We start from the raw sequence: 25230 nt of genomic DNA on the forward strand, positions 1-25230 counted from the left end.
TGGTGGTGTCCATGCCTTGACAGGTCAGGGAGGTTTGGGATCATTAAGATGAACCCCCACACCGATCTAATAGGCAGGGGGTCAAAATGCTATGGCTGATTGGTGTAAACGGAGATACTACAGTAGGAGCCATTTCAATCGGCCGCCTGGACCATGGCGGGACCCACCGCGAACCATGAAAAGTCTGAGCACAATCTGTGCTCGGAATGTGATCCCCCATGATCACATTCACGGGGGATCACATGATAATGATGCCCCGCCCCATAAACGCCCCCATACACTTCTAAAAAGATGGTTGCAATGCTGTATAATCCCACCAGGTGGAGCATTGACTGCTTTAGTTACCTGCAGTGTCCAGGCAGCCTTATACAGTCTGTTCATATACTGTACAGGCATTGTCAAAATAGTTTCATACTGTAAATAGATGATGTGGTAAAAAAATAAAATAAATAACAAACCGATTATTAAAACAGATTTTATAAATGACTCAATACAGGGGACACTGAGTTAAGGGGACACTGGGTTAAGTATTAAATGAGATTTTAATGTCTGTTGTGGTTTTTTTTGGTGGTGGCTTTTTGGTTTCCAGTGATATGGTCCATGTTTATTTTAAAGAAGAAAAACACTTTTAACTGTGGGTGTAAATCTGAGCATGGATGCCAGTACGGATATTCAATGCATGTACCACCAAATATACATGGTACAGTATGGTTGTCACTTGTTGTTTTTACTACAGCCTCTCACATTTGCTGTTCACCATTTGCTTCAAGTTTGGTTCAACCCTTTAAAACCTTTGTCCTCTTAGACCCTGTTGCATTCTAGTCTTGTTGCAAAGTCTTGCTAATATTAATATGCATTTCTGAACCTTGTTTTTGTTCTGTTTTACATTTCTAATTTTGACCCACAGTTAGTTTTCTCAGTTCTGGATTTGCATACATCTCCTCCATTGGCTGTAATTATGAGCATGTTTCCTAGATTCCCCTCAATAACAGACATGCCGATTTAAACCAGTTGCTTTCTGTTTTATAACCCTTGATGCATGCAAAAGACTGGCGTGTACAACATTTACAACACACCACTTAGTTCAAGCACTGAACAAAACAAACTACCATGGAGGTTGTCCTTGTGTGTCGAGCTGTCCTTTCTCTCTCATTCTCTTCTGCACAGCTTCTGAGCAGCCCATTAAGAACACAAACAACCTGACTCCCCGTAGAGCCGGCGCTCAGAACGGGCTTACGTGATCAACGGATCTCCAGAGTGCACACTGAGTCCTTCTGTTCTTCTTTGTCAGAAAAGACATTGACACAAAGGGAAAGAAAAAAAAGACCAACACCAACACCGAAAACATCATCTTCCAGCACTTTCAACAAGACAATAGCTTGTTTTTTTTCATAGGCTGGAGTTGAATAAGCAATGTACGGAATAGTTTCTTTTTCTGAAGGTGGTTGAAAATGCACTAGGAAATTGCTGGGAATATAAGACTTGAATTGACTATTCGCAAAAGTTGAATATTAAGTTACGGTAAGGTTAGGGTTAGGTCCTGGGGTTGGAATGAAAGCAAACAAAATTCATAATTTGTATATAAAATATACAAAGTCAGACAAAAAATCGGTACACACTTCAGGAAAAGGAAAACGTGTGTGAATATTTTAATAATAAATCTATTGCTATATGTTATAATTATAAATGTTAGATGATATTTTGATATATTAGATAATATTATAATAGTGATGTATATAATATTAATATAATATTCTTAATGTTATCATATCATAATGTTTTTATTTTCCTGAAATATGTATACATTTCTTTGGCAGACTCTACATACACTGTATATATACTTCTTATAAACCTTAATATATATATATATATATATATATATATATATATATATATATATACTGTATAGGATGGTATATTTCCCTAGGATGATTCATCTCCTATACCACTTATTCTGTACAGGGTTGCCTGGAGCCTAACCCAGGAAACTTGGGCATGAGGTGGCGTACACCCTGGACGGTGCAAATCAACAGAGCATGGGAAGAATATGCAAACTCCATACACAGACCCAAGGTCAGATTTAAACCAAGGCCACAGTGATAACCACTAGACTACCTCTATCATCTATGCCTTTTTTTTAAAAACTCTATTTAAATTATGGAAGCAATGTGTCCTTATATATTTCCTTTTCTTTTCCCTTGTGAGATCATATTTCACACATAAAGGCCTCTTGAGGCAATTCAATTCTCTCAAGACATCTTTCCCTAACGCCCCCCCCCCCTCCCCTCCCATCCCCAATATTTGCTCACCTGGCTTTCCCAACCCACCAGCCAGTTCTTCCCTATAATGCAAAAGCTACCCACTAGGGAAGACAGTGTGAAGTCTAGCACATGCTTCCTCCGAGACAGTCTTTTCAAACTGCTCCTCATGATCCCTCACAAGATGCTACAGTATAACACACTCAGAGGAGAAGGCTATCTACCTTTGTCCATACACATGAGCTCACAGATGCCCACGATTCGCTAGAGCCAGTGTGATTGACAGGAGAGAGGGTAGACCGTTCTTCCACCCAGAGAGGACAGCCAGTTTAGCTCCTTTGGCTCACAGCAGCAGATGGTAAGCGTATTTTTTCGAGTTCAAACTCACGCTTTTTCTTTCGCACCACTTGGGAGCATAATAGCATAATTTCGACCTTATTAGACAATAACACTGGAACAGAATTATGTATTGTCATGGCAACAAAGAGGTGGCAATGTGTCTGTATTATGTGTGTGGTATGAGGGTGTAAACATGCTTGTATATATGTGTGTGCATTTGGGAAAAACAGTAAGTGTGCCAATGTGCCGAAGTGTGCAAATGTGTGTTTTTAGACCCTGAAAGGAATGCATTGAGTGTACATGAAGAGTATGATGGAATGTAATTGTGCATGTGTGTGTATGTGTGTGTGAAGGTGACACCATTCCTCCTCCCTCTCAGGAGACAGGTGACATCTTCTCTCTCTCTCTCTCTGTCTCTCTCTTTCTCTCCCTTTCTCTCTCTCTCGCACCCACAGCTGTTTCAGGCCAGGAAATGCCACCTGACGTTCAAAAACAACACCTCACTCTACACCAGTTGGGAGCTGTGATGGCGTGCGCGTGTGCGTGCGTACCTTCTGTCTCTTGCGCAAAGTGAAGTTCTTCCAGAGCAGAAGCCGGAGCTGCACCAGGAGACCCATTACTCAGTCTGCTGACGGAAACACGGACCCGTTTTTTGTCCCCTGCAGAGCAACAAAAGGATAGACGGATGAGGACGACAGGTTTACGTGCAAGTGCAGCGGTGTACCTAAAAAAAAAAAAAAACGTACTGTAACATCGATACGAAAAAATCTCAAATCTCAAATATCTCAAAGACTACTGTAACATCGATATCGTTCCTTATGTTGTGTGATCTTTTCCACTTTACTGATGAATAATAGCTGATTAGAAAACGATATTGTCTAACGATGGTTAAATTGCTGATCTACACGCTGGGGGAATTGCTAAAAGGGTAATCTGTATCTCGGAGGTATCGGCATTTTTCGCTGTTAACGCGCCCTCTGAAACAGTTCGGATTGGATTGTTCCACCATCGGACCCTCGAGTCATTTACTTCACGCCACATTACAGCCATACTAATGACAATGTAGAGATAATCTCTTTCCTCTTTTCTCTAGCTCTCTCTCTCTCTCACACACACACACACACACACATACAGCAGAGAGTTGTACAGTAGTATCAAAGAGAATAATAATGCAAGGGTGTCTAGTTCAAGTAAAGGCCCAAGGTCAAACTGCTTACTAATTGCATTATTTTTGTTTTTTTTATTGATTTATACAGTACATGGTATGTGTAAGTTTCATTAACAGTTCCAGCATGGTTAGCCTGCATCGCTCATCCAGGTGAAACCTCAGGCTGAAATGTGGACTTTCCAGGGGACATGAAGTTCTGGACATCGTGAAGTTAGCAGTGTATGAGCTTACCTTACAGTACACGTGAAATATGGAATATTTTATGGAATATTGGAAGCAACTGCACAATGAACAAGTCACCACAATGCTTATTAACATTGTCAGCCCTGAATGTAAACTGCAAATAGGCCGTGTGTAGAGATATTCTGCTACACCTACTGTATGAGCCACCTTCATAACTTTGGCTACTTAGTAAACCTGCATTAATAATTTGTTAATTATAATTGTAAAAAAAATGTGTTAATTGTAAGTTTATAAACGAATAAAAAAATTTGCAAAGGCATACATTTTTCTTGATTGTACGAGCTTTTAATAGTGTCTGTACCACTGGTACTGTATTAACCAGATGCAGCGGCCGGGTAGTATGGGGTGTGGCAACCACCGACAGTGGGACCAAACCTGGATTCTCAGATCTCCAAACCAACAACCCAGAGCCTTAGCCACCTGAGGCACCATAGACCTCATTTAGAATAATAATAATAATAATAATAATAATAATAATGATAAAAAAAATAAATAAAAAAAAAAAATATATATATATATATATATATATATATATATATATAATAATTGTTATTTTATTTTATTGTTATTAAATATTAATACCAATATTAATCTGTTCATTAATTTCATTCCTATAGTCTTGACTGGCATTGTTATGATACTTTATGTCCACATCTCCAAAGAGGCAAAGCGTTTAAATGGTTAGGGGAGAAATCCTACATTAGGATGGAGAAAAAGCGGCCAGGTGGAGCAGAAATGTAAAGAGCACGCAAAAAGAACGAAGCAAAATGTTGCACATTTTCCCAGGGCTTCAAGTGCAGGTCAGTTTCATCTGTAGATTACTGTAGTTTTTTTCTTTGCATGTATTAGACTGCTAGCAGATATTAAATGTAGCGCCCCTACTATGGTCACTTAAAATAATATATACTAGCAGACATTTATTATTAATTAAATGAATAATAATATTATTCATTGTAAAGTTACATAAGTATTGTAGCAGGCAAAAAAAAAAGCACATAAGAGAACAGGTAGACAGGAGCTATAGCACAGACATGAGAAACAAGTCAGATTTTTTAGTCTGATTCTGCGAAAAAATTCTTTTGTCATAATCCTTTCCATTTTAACATTTTAGAAAATAATATCTGCCCATGTGTGAGGTTTAAAATAACCTTTGTTTTAAACGAAGGTGGGGCGTTAGCCTAGCCTAGCATTAGCCTAGCCTTACCTAGCGTTAGCTTTGATGCAGTAACCACACATCAGATTTAGCCAGGGTTTAAATATCCTATATATACTACAGTATATATATGAGAGAGAGAAAGAGAGAGAGAGAGAGAGAAAATACAAGGTTGTCTGTGGTTTCTAAATTTATTTGCGTGCATATGATGGCCTGGGCTGGTGTGGGATTTCCCGGCCTGAAATTGTGCCCCAGTCCGTCTTGCAAGCAATTGATTTTTTTAAGCAAATAAATAAAGACATTGTGGATAGAAAATGCAAACTACAAAATAAAAGTCTGGATTTTGGTTTGTTTGTTTGTTTGTTTGTTTGTTTGTTTTAGTCGACTGCTGTCTACTGTACTATAACGCAATCAGAGATATAAGCAAAATAAATAAAATAAATAAATCACACAAATTTCTGATATGATACATACAGTATGTTAAAAAACACCATCCGGTATTTATACAGGTCCCAATAGGTTAACTATAAAAGTGTTCATATCACCATGGGTACTTTTTATTTAAACATACATTTAATGAAATTTTAAAATATTATTAATATATATTATGGCATACAGCAATATACTGCACAAAAGTCATACATTTAAGTGTTTTTGGACATTTTCCATTATTATAATTAAGCAATATCAAACAAAAGGGAGTGTCCTTTAACTGAATATCAGCATATAGCCGAAGCCTAAATTTGTCGAGGGCATCGCAGCCGTGCTGATATTCCGGGACAACAGCATGACCTCAAGTGCGATAGGCTATCTTTGTTTCCACCTTAAAATATGAGCTAACTTTCAGAGTTTCTGAAGTTGAACGCACAAACAGCATTAATAAATAAAAAGCTCTATGTATTTCTTTATCCAGGTCATATCTTTGATATTAGCAGAGGTGTCAAGTAACGAAGTACAAATACTTTGTTATCTCACTTAAGTAGAAATTTCTTTCGTATCTATACTTTACTGGAGTAATCATTTTTAGCCGACGTTTTACTTCTACTCCTTACATTTAAAAAATAGCCTTGTTACTATTTTATTTCAGCTTGTCATTCAAAAAACAAACAAACAAAAAAAACATCTGGATAAATTGTGCCATCTGGATGGAGCGAATTTGATTGTGGTTGGATGAAAAGTATAAACATACCATTCCAACATCCTATTGGGTGGTACGCGATCCATCGCACCTGCACATGACGTCACGTCACACACTCCAGCAAGGACGTTTTAATAAAATAGCATTTTCGGTTGATACGGTTGTAATAAGTAGACAAAGATGTCCGTGATAGAGACTCAAGATTCGAGTGAAATGTAACAACCAACCACCAGCGAGGAAGGTAACAGCACCAGGAAGGTAACAGGAATGATTATATATATATATATATATATATATATATTATTATTATTTTTCTTTTTTTTTTTTTTTTGAGGGGGGGCATTAATCACTTGGATTAATCATTCATTCTGACAGCACTAATGTTTATTGTGGACAACCATACAGGGGTAATTGTTACTAAGCCTGCCCTGGGTACACTAATTTTCTTGTATGTTGCCCTCACAGATTCCTGCAGCTAAGCTTGGATGTACATTTACATTCCAATAAAGGGTACCGATGACATGCCTCTGAAGTTTAACTTTTTACACCATTAAAATACTTATAGGCAACTAGTTATTATATCTTCTTCTCAATAAAACATGTTAATGCTCAGTAGTACACATATATGGTTCTTTAATGTATTTGCATTGTACTAAAATGCATTCTTTTTCAATTGCCATATACAGTATCCCAAATCACTATGGCCATTTAAAAATACAACAAAAAAACAACAACACATTTTTTATGAGGTGTTAGTGCAGTATATAGGCCCAGGCCACAGCCTAAGCTTTTATCCTGAATGCTTTTTCCCTCTCACGTTACTTTTACTTTTATACTTTAATTAGTTTTGAAACCAGGACTTTTACACTTTTACTTAAGTAAAAAGCTTGAGTTGGTGCTTTAACTTCTAAAAAAGTCTTTTTAAACCCTAGTATCTATACTTCTACTCAAGTGAAGAAGGTGAATACTTTTGACCCCACTGGATATTATCAGGAAATATGGAACAACTTAGAAGCAATTCCTTAGGAATGAAAGTGTTGTTTGAAATAATATAACATTATCATATGTGTTTTTTTGCTAAAAGTACTGAATGTACCGCTGTTGTGCTTTACTGAATATCGCCATCCGCGGAATGCCTCCCGTCCAATCAGATTACTCGATCAGAACAAACTGTTGTATAATTAACTTTATACTGCATGAGATTTCAATTCAGATCTGGCTGTCTCACTGGATTTTAGGGGGTTTTAATACCACCATTCTGTGTTACCATTCTGGTGTGTGAAAATTCCAGGAGATCGGCAGTTTGTGAAATATTTAAACTAGCCCATCTGGCACTAACAACCACAACATGGTCGAGGTCGCTGAGATTATTTTTCTAATGTTTATTTTAAAAATTAACTAAAGTTATTTGTAAAAAAAAAATTTTTTTTTTAAATACTTTTTAACATTAAATCATGTAATTTATATACAGCATTTAGTTTTCCTAGATACTCTGCTATTTCCCATCCCTTCATTTTAAACTGTGAATATAAAACTTAATATCTGACAGTGTTAAGAGTGCTCGTTCAGCAATTTGCAAGCTCAGCACATTGTGTCCTTCAGGATATGCAGATTTGCTTCAAACCTACAATAATTTAACTTGTTTAATGTGTGCATCCATTATACTAGGGTATAATTAGCTGTTGTTTGTTGGTGTTGTTTAATACTGATGGGAAGCTGTAATATCTCACATGTGCCATCAGCCGTGAATAATAGAGCATTATTTTGTATAGATTCGGCGAGCCGGTGTGTGAAAACAAAGTGTGTGAGAGCTGTATTGGTGCACTGATGCAAAGAGTCCACTCCACTAAGAATATACAGTATAGATGGAGATAGATAGATTTTTGATAAATTATCAGCATCTCTTTTATGGCTAAAGAACGAATGGCTGTTACAAAGACAGTAAAGATGCCTCTCCACTAAACAAGTGCCTGTGTGTGTAGTGTTCTAGGAACCGTGGCATTCACTTGGATACAACGACAAATACAGTTTTAATTGGTACTTCAGGGAAAGATCTGTCTCTAGGTCACATGTATACACTAACATACCTACATTCACCTAGAAATGTTCACTCTCTCTCTGTCTCTCATAACACAAGTTCGCTAGGGTTCACTTTAATTAAATTCCCTCTAATTCACATTCACCTAAAGCTACAGCTTCTGACATTTCCCCGTAATACAGTAATTCGACTGTAAAGTGAATAAGTAAAATGATATGTACTCCCCACTACGATCAAAGCCCAGCGACTAAGACCAACCGCGTCACAATCAAGCAGTTCTTTCTTTCCTTTTAGCTTCTTGAAGAATAACTTATTCAATCACAAGGCACTAACCTTTAATCTGTGGTCTCATGGGTGTTTCATTTTTTTTTCCCCAAAAAAAATTAGGTTACCTTATATCTCCATCCAAAGGAAGTTTAGTACAGCATTTAAATATGAACTCATATGTATGAATTTCAGGCAGTGTTATATACAGTATAAATGCACTTATTGTTTTTAAGCCATGATGGAGAGATGATTCCTCCAACTGGGGGAAAAAAATAATAAAAGCGGTTCCATTAAATTACTCAGGAGGCCAAAAGTATTGCTTTCTATGGAACTTACATCTACAACTCATTCTAATTGCATTCTTTTGTAAATTGATGCATTAATGGGTTATAAGTATTCTTATACATTCTAATAAAACTTCAGTAAAGCACTATAATGCAGACCTTAAATGCTTGGAAACTTTCGAAAACTTGAAAACTTCTGTTGCTATTCATCACTCTTTTAAACAGCATTCGAATATCTAAAACTTGCAGTAATCTAAACCACTTCTACTATGTCTTTATATAACTTATATATACGTTTTTTTGGCATTTGGCCTCTGTACATCACCACATTCAATGTGAAATCCAACCCTTGCGAATGATCAAAGTTAAAAAACGCTTTAAGTCAAGAGGTTTGACAAAAGTGTTGCAATAACCATTTAGAAATTACAGCCATTTCCATACACCCACATTTTTTGGGGGCTGGTCATAAATATTTGAACAAATTAATACAATCATAAACATAATGTTTTCCTTCAATACTTGGATGAAAATCCTTTGCGGTCAGTAACTGGAACCCAAGGACATGACAAAATGCAGAATCTCCTCCCTCAAGATGCTTAGCCAGGAGTTTTAAAATCCAATTTTTTTTGTCTTTTACTGTATGTTTTGGGTCATCTGTAAAATGAAGGAGCATCCTATTGGGTGTACAGGATTTGGGTAAATCTAAGGCCTATACACTTCAGAATTCATCCTGCTTCTTAACCAACAGTCAGATCATCCATACACACCAGTGACCTGGTTCTATTGGTATAGTAGCTATGCATGCTTATACCATAACACAGCCATGTTTCATGCTTTGGATCACAAGCTGTTCCTTTCTTTCTCCATAATTTTCTCTTCCCATCATTCTGGTACAAGTTAGTCTTAGTTTTATCAGGCCTAAGAATTTGGCCAAGTCTAATCTGGCATTTCTATTCTCGGGCATTGTCAGTAATTAGTAGCTTGTTGTGAAACATCTACATTTATTCAATAAAGCCGTCTTTTGACTGTAGAGTTTAACAATGACAAGTCTACCTCCTCAAGAATGTTCTTGATTTGGCTTCTTCACCTTGAGCATTCTGTGTTCACCCACGTTAAATGTCTTCCATGGTCGATCAGGTTTTTTTCTGTTGCTAAGCTTGCCAGTTAATTTCTTGCAATTTAAGAATCTACCAAGCTGTTATTTGCCATTCGCAAAGTTTATTACAGCCTAATGATTGCCTTCTTCACTTGCATAGACCCCCTTAGGAACTCATGTAGAGAGATCAATTTTAAGGTTATCCAATGCTGATCTAAATGCAAAACTTATAATATTTTTTTATGTAAATTTTATCTTAAGCACTGTAAAACATGATATCTTATCAAGTAAACATTTCTTGAATCAAGTCAAATGTATATGAAATGTTTTAGTAGAATGAGATGTTTATACTTAAATTAGCACAAACTAGTAAAATTGTATTAACAATTATAATAATCTTATATTGTGTATCTTATAGTAAGAAATTTTAACTACCTTGACTAGATTCAAATTATTTTTACTTGCTAATTTACCACTTTTAGCAGTTAAAGTTTTTTTTTTTTTTTCCTAGTAAAATTTAATTCAAATTTTTGTCGTCAAAAAGTTGTTGTGTGTATCGAATGGTCTGCTGTGGCGGCAGGAGCAGCCAAAAGTCTATCATTATTATTTTAATTAGTAGTAGTAGTAGTATCAACCAAGGCTAAAGTGCAAGAGAATATCTTTCAGCTGAGCTACATTTTAACTATAAGTTAAATTTGCCGAAACAGGAATGAAAGAGAAAGAAATAATAACAATAACAGTATTTAAATTTATAGAATCTGACATCTTTCAACAAAAAAACAATTAAATTGTCCCGGCTCCTAATATAGACTGATTTAGTTCTGAATGTACTGTATAACGTTATAATGTAATTACATGTATTTTTATTAAAATATTTTTATTTAAATATTATATAAAATAACCGCTGAGAATTATTATTTTTTAACTCGCCTTCTCTCCAGATTGACACGATATTTTTTTTTTTACCAATAATTTTCCCTTTTTGACCTCATAGCCAAAATTAAGCATCACACTTATGCTCTTTTCCATTCCGGTCATGTAGAATAGTCGAGAAAGTGGCTTCATAGGCGATAAGCCTAGTGCTCTAATGCTTTGATTTTGGCTAATCTTATTATTGCTCCATCAGAGAAAAGTGCATTGAGGAGCACAGTAGGTGATAGTGGTTCTAACGTTGATTATTTCTAATTTTGCTTCAGTTAGCCATGTTGCTGATGAAGACTTTCATTCTGTTCAATATTAGCGTGAAACACCATGATTACTGCAATCACACAGTATTTAAACTTCTAGAATTCTAACAAGCCTATAAACCTTGGTGAATTGTAAAAACTTGGGCTCTTAAGTTCAAAGTTTTGTTCTTGTTTATTCAGCCAAGAGCTGATGGAGTTCTGCAGATATGATCAATGCTTAAGTTGTTTGGGACTGGAACAACTTCATTATAGTTAGTGCCAATAGGGACAATATAAACACATCTCTCAGACTATAAAAATTGCTATCTGTTTATTACCTTTCTCTGGCACTATATGGCTATGACTCCAATGAGAAAAAAAAATCTAACTCATTGTGGGTATAGAAAAGAATCACATTTTGTTCCTTTGCAGCCTGAAATGAAGACAAACATATTTTTGGTTTCATCTAGCTGCATTTACTCAGTGCAACTTTTAACATGCGCGTGAAATAAATAAGACTAACATGTCAGGGAAAAAAAATAGAAAAGAACATAAAACAAAATCACTGATTTGGAAAATGATGGTCCCCAGGTAAAAATTAACTTGTAAACTCAATCAGGTGGTGCTAATCAGCTTCTCAACAAAGCCATTTGACTTTTAACTATAATCCGCTGTGGTTATTTTTGATTAGCTCAGCATGCAAAGATGGAGAATTTTAGTCTCCGGTAATGCAACTATGGATGACAAGTCAGTGTCAAAATATTTCAAACTCTTCTGCACTGCCTAGAAGCACAGTAAGGTCTGTCTATTATTAAGAATTAGAAGGTATTTGCTACAACACAGACCCTTCTTGGATCAGCAGGTTGCTTTAAACTGGATGAAAGAGCCAACTGGTCAAAGAAGCTACCAAGAGGCCTACAGCAACTCTGAAGCAGTTGCAGGAATTGACAACAAAGAGTGGTTAATGTGTGCATGTGACAACTGGGTATTTAATAAATTCTTCAGTAATGTGGCTTGTATGGAATGGTTGCAAGGAAAAAGGCCCCTCCTCAAGAAAGGTCACATGCAGTCATGATTAAGCTTTGCAAAAAAAAAAAAAAAGATAAAATAAATATAACGAACAAAATGTGATCATTTTAAAGGGGTTTGATTTTTTTCTAAACCCAATATGGAACCATCCTAAGGTTTCGAAAGAAGTAGCAGAGATGTAAAAGAAAACCAAATAACTGATGTTTTTATGTTCAAGCTGGTGTTATTGATTACTACACATTTACAAAAGACATGCTGCTTAAGTACTAATAAGGACTAGTCCTAATTTGTTCTGTTTGCATTATTTATGTATCTTGTTTGTTACTGCATCAGATATAAACCCCTGTATTGACTTTGCTGTACAGTACAGAACGTCTAGAGGCACTGCTTGTCAACAGGCAAGGCATGAAATTGCTTGAGGTCTCCAGGCCTGTAGGGAACTCCAAAGGCTGAAAAAAATAACTCAACCAGCATAATGGTGATGAACGCTGGTTAAAAGGGCCCCCAGAAAATATGTGCCTAGGACCCCAACAGACACTAGAATCACAGTTACTGATCGGTGTTTTGATCCCCAGCTCCACCAGGTTGCCACTGTTGGGCCCTTGAGCAAGGCCCCTACCGCTATCCGCTCCAGTGTATTCAGCATCACCAGTATCCTAATCACTGGCCTGATCATCTCTCATGATCTGCACCTGTTTCTTACTGGTTCATGCCTTAAATTAGATACCTTCAAATACCTTTTTTTACGCTGGAATGGTTCATCAGTCACTGTGTGGCTGAACAAAAATAATATATATATTCCTCGGATACTGGTCAGGTATAGCGACTGGACTGAAAATGGAAGCCAAAAAAAGTCCTTCAGGAAGTCTGGAGAACTATTCCTCAAGACGACATTAAAAATACAAGAATGTCTGGCTCTTTGGAAGCAAAATATGAAGAAATAAAGGGTGGCTCTAGACTTATGCGCAGTACTGTATAACCATTATCTTAATGTTCTTTGATTTGAGGGACCATCAGGGAGCTAGTAAATGGAAATACTTAATTACAATATTACAGAATAAAATTTATAAAAAATATCCTCTGACAAAATGGAAGAAGGAAGGACGTGGAAGGGGAAAAAGGCAAAATACTAGTGAAAAAAAAAGTTGCAGTGCGAGAACCTTCTCTTTCGATATTAGATTTGTCTTTATAATCCTCAGATTAGGCACTTTTTCAGATTCAGTCAGAACTTCAGCGAGGATATATGTATGCCTGTGTGTGTGTGTGTGCATGTGCGTGTGTGCATGTGCGTGTGTGTGTGCGTGTGTTTCTCAGCACTCATGTCCTGGTCTTCCACACTGCCTGGTAATTGTCTCCGGTTTCCTTAAATATTTCAGAAGGCATCAGGCAGGACATGAGGCTCTGAAACCAGAACATGGCACAGGAAAATGGCCGACACAGACACAGACATAAAATATGCAGCGAGTAATTTCCTATTTATAAATCATTTTCTGCTATCGCCAGCTCAAACAGGAGCGCAGCTCTATTTCCACAATTCAATCTGAACATGAAAAAGTAGCAATGCTATCACTATCTCTCTCACTTTCTATCTCTTTCTCTCTCTCACACACACACACACACACACACACACACACACACATATATATATATATATATATATATATATATATATATATCTGGGAGAAAATATGAATTTTCTATTAAATTGTCTTAATTATTACAATATGTTATGTGACATTTTCATAAACACTCCAAATGTCACTGCTTAATGCAGACTGGTATAATTATCTCATCTCCTAATTACTAAGTTAAACAGTTACAATTCCTTTGCAAGTTCTTTCATAGCAGAAAAAAAAGAAACCTATTTTTTTTCTAATTATGCAGTTTAATAAATTAAAATACATCTAAAATGTTTTAAAAGGTTTAACTGACTGACTAATTGATGAATTCCAATTTAAAGTAGATTTTAAAACAAAATATATATTTTAAAGAAAAACAGAAAGTAATTTTAAGTCTTATTTTATTAATATTATTTTTACAATACAATCAAGTCGGTTTACTAACACGCTTTATGACGGACTATGTTTCTCATTTGGGAAAGGTGTCACATCAAGTCAGATTTCTAACAAGAATCATGAAATGTTTGGTGACAAAAGCACAAGGTTATTCAAGCAAAAAAAAAAGTTGAACCCTTTAACTGTTAATCAGGAGAAGAATTGCGTTTGGTAAGTTACAAGTTCTAGTATTAGTACCCCAAGTAAAAAAAAAAAACTGTTTTTAATTTTTGTAGAAAATAAAGATTTTTTAAAAGTTTTTCCGCATCTTTACAGTAGGTTTAAATTTTTTTTTTTTAATAAATCATGGATGTACCTGTGACTTTGTTTGCGTGGAATTTAATGTGCTGTGTTTTACGATATAAGGGCGTTCATAAGCCTAGATATGCATTATCCTGCTAGAAGTAGCCATCAGAGGATGGGTACATGGTGGTCATAAAGGGATGGAGCTGGTCAGAAACAATGCTCAGGTAGCCCGTGGCATTTAAACCATGCCCAATTGGCACTAAGGGGCCTAAAGTGTGCCAAGAAAACATCCCCCACACCATTACACCACCACCACCAATCTGCACAGTGGTAACAAGGCATGATGGATCCATGTTCTCGTTCTGTTTACGCCAAATTCTGACTCTACCATTTGAATGTCACAACAGAAATCGAGACTCATCAGACCAGGCAACATTTTTCCAGTCTTCAACTGTCCAATTTTGGTGAGCTCGTGCAAATTGTAGACTCTTTTTCCTATTTGTAGTGGAGATGAGTGATACCCGGTGGGGTCTTCTGCTGTTGCAGCCCATCCGCCTCAAGGTTGTGCGTGTTGTGGCTTCACAAATGCTTTGCTGCATACCTCGGTTGTAACGAGTGGTTATTTCAGTCATATTATTTTACTTCTATCAGCTTGAATCAGTCGGCCCATTCTCCTATGACCTCTAGCATCAACAAGGCTTTTTCGCCCACAGGACTGCCGCATACTGGATGTTTTTCCCTTTTCACACCATTCTTTGTAAACCCTAACATTCTTTGTTGTGTGTGAAAATCCCAGTAACTGAGCAGATTGTGAAATACTCAGACCGGCCCGTCTGGCACCAACAACCACGCCACGCTCAAAATTGCTTAAATCACCTTTCTTTCCCATTCTGACATTCAGTTTGGAGTTCAGAAGATTGTCTTGACCAGGACCACACCCCTAAATGCATTGAAGCAACTGCCATGTGATTGGTTGATTAGATAAATGCATTAATGAGAAATTTAACAGGTGTTCCTAATAATCCTTTAGGTGAGTGTGTACAGTATGTGTTATTTCATTATTTAATAATGTTTAAGATATATACAGTATATATATATACAGTATATATATATATATATATACTGTATATATATAGTTTGTGTGTGTATGTGTGTGTATAGTACTCTACATAAATCTTTGCACATGCAGTAGAGCAGGGATGTACAGTAGTTTCTACAAAAAAAACAAAAAGTAGTAAACAGGACTTAATAAATTAATGAAAATTAATCATTGGTGTGATGACCCTTTGCTTAAAATAGGTACCATTTGTTCAGTTTTATAGGTAAATTAGCTGCTTAGATATACTGAACATACTGCGGAAGTCAGCCAGAGTCCTTCTGAGGAATTTGTCGCACCTGCGTCTTTTCTCATGCATGCAAAACCAAAAGGCTTTCTTTCCTACTTTTTTTTTTATCTGAAAAATGATCTTTTACATAATATTCTGCTTTCCTTTCTGGTATACAAATAGTTTCTTTAAGCTTACGTAAGATTTTTTTCCCCTGGGATAAACAGATTTATTTATGGTACTAACTTAATAATAAAGTCGTAAAATTAATAAGCAATAACATGTGCGTTAAGAACCATACTGTGAAGTATATGGTAATTTTTCTGACCACAATAAAAAGATTTTTATATTTTTAAATAATCACAAAAGTTAGAAAAAAAACATAAAAATATTGTAAAAATTTTAATATATTTTAAAAATTGCCATATAACGTGTTAAATGCCTTAAATGATCAACAATAAAAAAAATTCGTTTAACAACTTAAGTCACTGATTTAGATTCAGGTTATCAAGTTTTAACTAGTGCCATAAACCCCAAACTTATGACTTATGACATACTCTAGGAAAAACAATCATCATATATCTCCTTCCAAATGTATTTACATGTGCTGTTTCCAGTGTCAGGCCTTTTAAAGTAGCCGTCTATCAAGGGTAAATAGGATCAAGTCAAGTCAAATGAAGTGGGTTTTCATTGCTCTTACTCTGTAGCTTGTACAGTACACATTGGAATGAAATGTCATTTCTTCAGGACGAGACAACTATACAGGGGCTGTAAACTGTGAGCTATTGGTAGGGTAACAGCAATATGTTTATAAAGTGCTTTAAAAGGTCTGAAAATATGAAAAATATGTAAATTTCCCTCTTTTCTGACTAATTGCCTACAGCCCTTTAGCCACTCTATGGTCTCATGAGCTGCGTTCGGCTTAATAATTTATACAAAGCATGTGATTGGATAAACCTCGACAGATAATCCACTACAGAAGCCGATAATTCATGTTTAAAACATTAGATGACCGGTCTGCATCTGGATCATTAATGACTTCTGGTCTAACATTCCTCCTAACTGGAGAGTAAAAATCTTATTATCTATTGCTCCACTGCAGCTCTACTACAGCTGTTCCCAGTTTCACCAGATATTAAATAAAAGGGTCTAAGCCAGGGATCTGAATTATTAATCAGTGTGTTCAATAAAGACACGAGTGCAATTAGATTAGAATTTTGGTGAGTAATGAAAGCAGGTCAGCAGGACATTGGCGTAGTGGTTAGCACTGTGGTCCTGCGTCTGATCCTACTGTACGTGCATACACACCCATTCGTACACTATGGAGAAGTTGGAGAAAAAAACATCAATCAACATACACTGCATGTCTTTGAAGTGACGGGGAAAACCAGAGTGCCTGGAAAAAAACAATGAGTATGGAAAAAACATGCAAACTCCACACACAGAGACCAGACACACAAAGGCACAGTTTAAACCAGCTGAGGCGATGTTGCTAATCACCAATAACATCTCAAAGTGTACGTACACTCTGCAAATCTCATTCATGACACAAATACCACATGACACCACCTTTATTAGTCACACAGACCTAAAGAAAGAGCTGATTTTGTTGTCATTGTGAAATGCTGGCAGTTTATTTGTCACCTGATATACAAATCAGGTGCAAATCTGACCCAGAATGCCATGCTGGGCCTCACAATATAACAACGACCCAAGAAAAATGTTTTTTTACTGAGATAGAAATCCAGTATCATCACATTATTTGTGTGTGGGACTTATGACCTCTACAGTATATAAAGACCGTAAGTAAATCAGTAAATCATTACAGTAACTATATGATGCGAGCAAGATCAGAGTTCACACATTTACGGCTTTAACAAACACACACACACACAACATGACAGCAGGGGTTAATTAGTTTATGTATTTTAAACCTTATATTGAGGAAACCGTATTGTAAATGATGGTAAAATAAAAAGGCTAGTTCCTGAAAAGTAATGTGTACTAAACTTGGGTCTAAGATGGCATGAGCTGTATGATATTGCAAAACTCTTATGGGAAACTATAACAGTTAGAGTTTAAGGGTTCTCACATCTCCTCATCTCACATCTCCTCCACACATCACTTATTTACCTGGACACTAGGAAAGGGAGTTATGTTAAAATGCTCTTCATCGACTACAGCTCTGCATTTAATACCATAATTCCCTCCACACTCACCCCCAAGCTGGAGCACCTGGGACTCAGCTCATCAATGTGTCAGTGGATCTCCAATTTTCTGACTGGCAGACCACAGGCAGTAAGGATGGGCGGACTTGTCTCAACCTCACTCACTCTCAGCACTGAGTCCCCCAGGGTTGTGTTCCGAGCCCCCTGCTGGACTCTTTGTACACCCACGACTGCGTGGCCACTACCAACTCCACCGCCATCATCAAGTTTGCTGACGACACTGTCCTGGTGGGCCTGATCACCAACAATGATGAGTCGGCCTACTTAGAGGAGATTGTAAATCTGCAGAACTAGTGGCAGAGCAACAATCTCCTTCTGAACGTCAGCAAGACAAAGGAGCTGATAGTGGACTTTAGTACAAAGCAGGAGAGGAACTACCAGACCCCCCATAATCTACAGGAGCCCAGTGGAGAAAGTGGACAGCTTCCGATACCTCGGTGTTCACATCACGCAGGACCTGTCATGGTCCTGTCACATCAACACCATGGTGAAAAAGGTGAGAGACTTTAGACTGCCCTCTAAGGTGCTCAGGAATTTCTACTCCTGCACTGTACCATAGAGAGCATCCTGACGGGAAACATCACGACCTGGTTTGGAAACAGCACCACGCAGGACAGACGAGCTCTACAGAGGGTGGTGCGATCAGCTGAGCGCATCATCCGCACCGAGCTCCCTGACCTGCACTTGATCTACAGCTAGCGGTGCTGGACCAAGGCCAGGAAGATCGTGAAGGACCTTAGCCATCCCAACAATGGACTGTTCTCTCTGTTGCGGTCTGGGAAGCGATTCCACTGCCTGAAGGCCAACACAGAGCGACTGAGGAGGAGCTTCTTCCCGCAGGCAATAAGGTCTCTCAATCACACCACAACACAGGAGTAATATCTTTTAAACATTGACACTGACTGGACAATCATGGACACATTCATGCAATACATATTTACATATCTGAAACCACTGCACGTCACTTTCATAAGTCACCTTTATAAGTCACTTTTCATGCATATTTGCACAGCCATTGCCACTTTAAAACAATAAAAAATTGTATATATATATCCCCACCCCATATAATATTTTTATTATGCCCTAATTTGTACAGTTCGTTTATTTTACTAGTTACATTTATTTTCTTTTATAGTTCTTTCTATTAATATTTATTCCTTGTATATAGTTTTTTATTTTCTTTTTAAGATCACTGGCGGTCGTACAAGCATTTCACTGCATATCGTACTGTGTATGTGACAAATAAAATTTGAATTTGAATTTATTTAAACACTATACAAAAGACATCTCGTCTCCTTGATCCTACATACAGTATAACTTGTTTACAAACATTAACCACATCAAAGAATAACTTGAAATAATTGAATATGTTACACTCTAAAATATTCACCATTTTGAGACCGAATAGCATTTTCTTCGTTAAGTATATCAGTTGAAATTATTGTAATGATACTAAAACTAGCTAAATATTGATTTTAGTGATTTTGTTATAATCTTTTAATATAACCATCCCCACTTTTTTTAAAACATCAATAGAGCATCAAGGGAGATCATAAAGTTTAAAAAATTATTAAACTTGTAAGGATTGTAGCTTTTTCCATAAGTTTTTTTTTTTTTTACTTTCTCCAGCTAGCTTGCTATAAAATATTGGCTAATTTAAGTAATGCGGTTATCGTCACAAATGAAGACTAGCTGAAGAAATAATGTCCTAACACTTTTTGTATCATAGCTCAGTGGTCCTCAAAGTGTTCGAAACCTTGACTGGTTACTTCAATTAAAAATCTATACAATTTAAAACAAGCAAACAAACAAAAAACAACAACAACAACAAAAAATTCAGTTATAAACATTCCATAATGTCAGTGGAAAACTGTGAAGCTCTAATAAACTGCCAGAATATAATTTGTACACATTAAGATAATAAGGCTAATCATATATCATACAAATCTTGTATTTTATTCTACATTTTTTGTTTTATTTTACTTATGTGTTTTATTTTTACTTATAATTGCTATAAAGGTAAATATATAAATATATATTTTTTAAAAATTTGTAGTTTGAAATACATTCTTATCAAAGAAATATGGAGTTAAACAGCCAGTCTTCATGTTTGTAAACTCAATAAAACCTGAACAACTTCACCTATTAAAACTATTCAATTTAATTAGAAGTAAACAAGGTAAGTAAATCAGTTTAGCAATTAACCTGTCTATGTGATACAACTGGTAAAAAAAAAAACATGATAAACGTTTACAATTATCTGGAGCACCATTGCTTACATAAATTTGGTGAAATTAGGTTTTGTGGCTCCATTTACTGTAGGAATCCATAATCCCCAAAGCGCATCTTCTCCTTTAATATTATATTAATATTTTCTTTCATAATATATGGTTTAATTTAAAAATATTTAACTATTTCCTTATCACCCACATTCTAAACCAGCTTAAACCTGTGCTGATGTGAACATCTCTAAGCCTTCTAGGTGACTCTTTACCATCTGCTGTATATATTCCCCCTTATACTGTATATATATATATATATATATATATATATATATATATATATATATATATATATATATAATACCAGCAATCATATACAGTATGTATGTATGTATGTATGTATGTATGTATGTATTACAATAACACCACATAATGTTAATGACATTGACTTGGATTATTAATTGTACAATAGTAAACTGGTGACAGAATCATATCCTATATTGTACATTAAATAATAGATAGATAGATAGATAGATAGATAGATAGATAGATAGATAGATAGATAGATAGATAGATAGGAAACATTTTCATTTGGCATAAGCTTTTATCTGAAGCGATTTATAAGTGCGATGTAATCTCATCCAAGCTCCTAGCTGTTAACTGAGCAGACATCTGTACAAGTACTTCCCGAGAGTACGATCCCGCAGATGCAAAAGCGTATAGAAAGCACTCCGAGCACAAACTGTCAAATCACGAGCATGCTGGGTAAAAATCGTGCTCGCATTCCGTTTGAAGTTTCTGACCCTCAGCATGCAGTTAATTAGCAAGCCGCTCTGTCCTTTTTTTGATAAACTTCAGTGTCATCTCCTCATTAGCTTGAACTCTGGGTCCTTGCGAGAGCCGAATCAACTCTATTAGTGCAACATCCGAGAGCAGAACCAATCTAACAGTAAAATGGTCCATTTACGTTAATAACCTACTATTCCAAACTAAACAGCAAAGTGAGGTCAGCGTTTAAGGTTCTACAGTATCTAAGGGACAGAAAGGTTACGATCAAATACCTAAATGCTTTGTCGCTGTTGTGTGTTGTCAATTTGGCTTTAAAAAAGGAATAGAAGAGGATAAAGACATGCTGTTATAAAAAACCAATCAGCTGCATCTTGTATTCATTTTAAAGTCTTATAAGAGCTTAGCTATATCACAGTTACACTACAATTATTACAATTCTTACTCATTAACATTATTAAGACATTCCAGAATTTTTTGTCTTTTATACATTACATATATGTTTAAAACATGCATTACGAATTTTGATATATCGTGATGTGTGTATGCCTTCTAAATGTAAAATGATATGTTCCCATAGCGAAAGAATATATAAATGTATATTATGCCGATATATTAATAGACTTATAGTGGCCTGGTTGGCATTTCGACCCAATCAGGTATCTATTCATTACAAAAAAAAAATTCAACTTTGGTTACTTTGGGAGACTCTTTCCAAAAAAGTGATGAAGACACATGCACTCATAAAAAACTTTACCATAACACCAGTTACACATGTGTAAGACTATTTAAGGCTGAGCTGTGAGCCACAAATGCATCACTGTCTTCGGTTCAATCAGAAGTGAATCTTCCCCATCCTCACAGGACTGGTTTCAGGGGACCAAAGTCCAATGGAGCGAAATCAGGACTGTAGGGAGAATGTTTTAACAACTCAACACAAAGTTTTTGCGGAGTGTCGACAGCGGGGATACAGTTCAATGCCTAAATCCAAAGTTTAGGCTTCAGCTCTTTAATAGGCATCTCACTGTTGATAGTTGAACTTTTTTTTTCTGATAATGTTCCAATTCTGGCTTTTGAGAATCACAGAAAAGTGTAAACATTGATACATTTTCCAGCTGATGGTTGACTTTTGAACTTTTTCTTGGTTGGTGATTGAAGATGTTTCTGTTCCAAATTCTGCTATTTATTTTTTAGCGATGAATTCATGTGTCATCACCAGTAATGATTCTTTTTTTTTTTTTTACTTTCACCTTCCTTAGAGTATTGGTCCAAATTCGGCTCATGTTTATCCTCTTCCATGAGTTGTTTCGGCACCAGAGATACTCTACTTTCAGGCCATAAAAACAAATCACTTCCTGCTGCTCTTCTTTCTAACTTTTTAGTAATTTGCATTCGAAAGCTGTTATGTTTTGGGTTTAAACGCTTTATGCACTCCATGTCCTATGTACTCTGAAATGTCCAGTTGTGATGCTGCTAAAACTGCTATAGCAACCGCTTTGACCCATGAAGTGGAATTTTTCGAGTCATACTGACAAGTGAAACATCCCAGTACAGTTATCGTAAATATAAGTAGTTTTGAAACTTCCCTTAATCCATCAAAAGTGAACCGGATCTAATTGTTGTATAAATGAATCCACATAAAACGCTTAAACAAGCATAATGACGTTACAAGAATTACATTTTACCGTTCAGTATTTCACACGTCTGGCTTTAATGGCTTTGAAAGGAAGAACAGATGTATTAAGTTCCTTTAATATGTCAGAAAGAAGGGTGAAAATATCATCTTTTTGCTATAAAAGACTACCATTACCGCGCAGATCCACTAAATGAATGAGTCTAAAAGGTAGACTCTTTAATGTTAGTTTGGTTAATGTTCAAAAGTCTGAGCAAAAGAACACACCAGAGTCATTTATTTCCTTCCCTTAGACTACCTAATTTTGTTTTATTAAAAAAATAATAATAATAAAAAAAAAAAATCCTCTTAAAATCTAAAAAAAATGTGCCTTTTTTCCCCCTAGGCTGTTCACGTTTAAGTCATGATTGTGACCTGTTTTTTAATTGCTTTTCCGAGACAAAAAGAACCGCACGTTTTTAATTTGCCATGGAGTTGAGCGTGTTGGAATAGGCCGGATTTCATTATGGAAGTTTTCGTCTGGTAATAAAGTATTTTTGTTTTCGATATAACCTTTAGGTCAGACACCTAACAGCACAAAATAAACTCAAATAAATAAAATAAAATAGATGATTTACTGGAGCGGCTACCCGAGTCATGCGTACAAGAACATACAAGTAACAAGTAAAAATAATAATAATAAACTTACGGCGTGGATTAAACCCAGCAACATCCTCCTCCCTCCCCCTGCCGAGGGATAATCAGGGCCGTTCTTGTGTGTGTGTGTGTGTGTGTGTGATCACTCACCTGTGCTGTGACCTGCTGAGATCTCGCGTCTGTCAGCTCCACATCCTCACTGACAGTATCCACATGATACTGTAGCAGCGGCTCGATATAACACACGCTTCCCTGTACGTGTACAGAGTGACTTCCCACTAGGTGTGTTTATGCCCCTTATGCAAACTCTCCCTACTGACTCTTCTCACATGGGTTGTAACATGTAAATTAGTCCTATGGGGACTATTATAGAGACGGAACTTTGTGTGTGTGTGCATATTGGTGTACATTACACAAACTAGAAGGCACGTGGTTTCTAACCTTTGTGCGCATGTGTGTGTGTGTGTGTGTGTGTGCTCACTATGTCATCCATCGACTGTTGAGACAGTTCCCCGCTTTTGCATGAATCAGGCCCAAGGAAGACAAGTTAATAATCAGCTCACTTTCTGTTGACGTCTTTTACAGCAGCAATATTATAAAAGCTTGTGGAAAAGCCGAGGACCGGGAATGATTGAGGGAGAGAGAACAACTCATTAAATTCATTTGATTTGTTTGGCGCCGCCAGAGAAAGGATGAACCGGAACGCTTAGAGAATTCGAAGAATTAAAGCGAGTTCGGGGACGAGGGTTGGAGGAAAAAAAAAAAAAAAAGGCTGTACGGGCTTGGACTTACAGTCATAAAAAAAAAACTCATCTGTTTTACTGCTACTGTTAGAGAGGGCTAAGTAAATGAGTGCGAGAGGTAGAATATCAGCAGCAAAGGTCAAGGCTATAGTGAAGAAACAGATAAAGACACGCATGTGCATTAGAATATGCCGAGTCATGGTGTGAGACCACTATACAGTATCTATACGACAACAGTCATATTTCTGTAGATAGTGTTGTATTAAAAAATAAACACAAGTGTGACTTGCTCAAGCATTCACTCCTTGGGCTCATTCATATTTCGTGGGTTATTTGGACTTTATCGAAGATGCCAATCACTTTTTTTTCCTCTTTGCAAGTGTTTTTGTGAAATAAATTATATTATAGCAACCCAGAAAAAAAAACATTCCACCCAAACGGTAGATGGTTTTCGTTCCAAAATTTTATTGCCAAATAAATGTTTGAATGTTTATTAAATTAACGTAAAAAAAAAAAAAAACAGAGTTATGTCAGATTCTCGTCTCCACGCGCGTTGGAGCCCCGCCCACTGCACTTAGCGCTCCAATCACATGCACGATTTATTAAAACAATTCTCAAGTAAGTGTAGCTGTACTTCAAAGTAATATGACTCAAGTAGAAGTAAAAAAAAAAAAAAGGATTTGGTGCAAATGACTACTTAAGTACTGAGTAAATGTTTCAAACGTAATGTCAGATAAAAAATGTTTATTATAAAAATTATATATTTTTATATATATACTATATATAATATAGACACATACACTGTGTATATATATATATATATATATATATATATATATATATATATATATATATATATATATATACAATTATAATAATAATATGCGCTAACATTGCAGCATTTAATGAAACAGCTAAATTAACCGCGACAGGTTACAAGTCGTGTTTTTTTGCAGCCAGTTTGTGTGTGGTCATACAGTATGTATTATTGTAACTGCGGCTGATTGGTCAAACGGAGTCATGTGATTATTGTTGCTGCGTCTGATTGGTGAAACAGTCATGTGGTAGATCTACCGGCTGCATGTGTAGAATAAATTGTAAGAAAAGGAACGAGTCAAGTGTAGCGGAGTAAGAGTAGCGTTTCTTTACAAATGTACAGCGTTCCGATGTGAGCCGCT

The 25230-nt window shown here is 36.2% G+C and overlaps 1 protein-coding gene across 3 annotated transcripts in view; it reads right to left on the reverse strand.

Annotated features, from left to right (window-relative positions):
- Positions 1-23561, reverse strand: part of LOC128508408 (phospholipid-transporting ATPase ABCA1) — a 171701-nt gene extending 148140 nt beyond the window's left edge. For 2 of the 3 annotated variants that reach the window (XM_053479742.1, XM_053479741.1), the window contains exons 1-2: positions 23460-23553; positions 3149-3321 (exon numbers count right to left, since the gene is read on the reverse strand). In XM_053479742.1, coding sequence (XP_053335717.1) covers positions 3149-3214 — 66 coding nt within the window. In that variant the 5' untranslated portion in view covers positions 3215-3321; positions 23460-23553. Of the gene's footprint in view, positions 1-3148; positions 3322-23459 lie in introns of all 3 variants that reach the window. The other variant, XM_053479743.1, reaches the window with a different exon arrangement.
- Between the last annotated feature and the right edge of the window lie 1669 nt (positions 23562-25230).

This window comes from Clarias gariepinus, chromosome 20 (assembly GCF_024256425.1).
Source record: "Clarias gariepinus isolate MV-2021 ecotype Netherlands chromosome 20, CGAR_prim_01v2, whole genome shotgun sequence".
In the NCBI taxonomy this organism is placed as follows: domain Eukaryota; kingdom Metazoa; phylum Chordata; class Actinopteri; order Siluriformes; family Clariidae; genus Clarias; species Clarias gariepinus.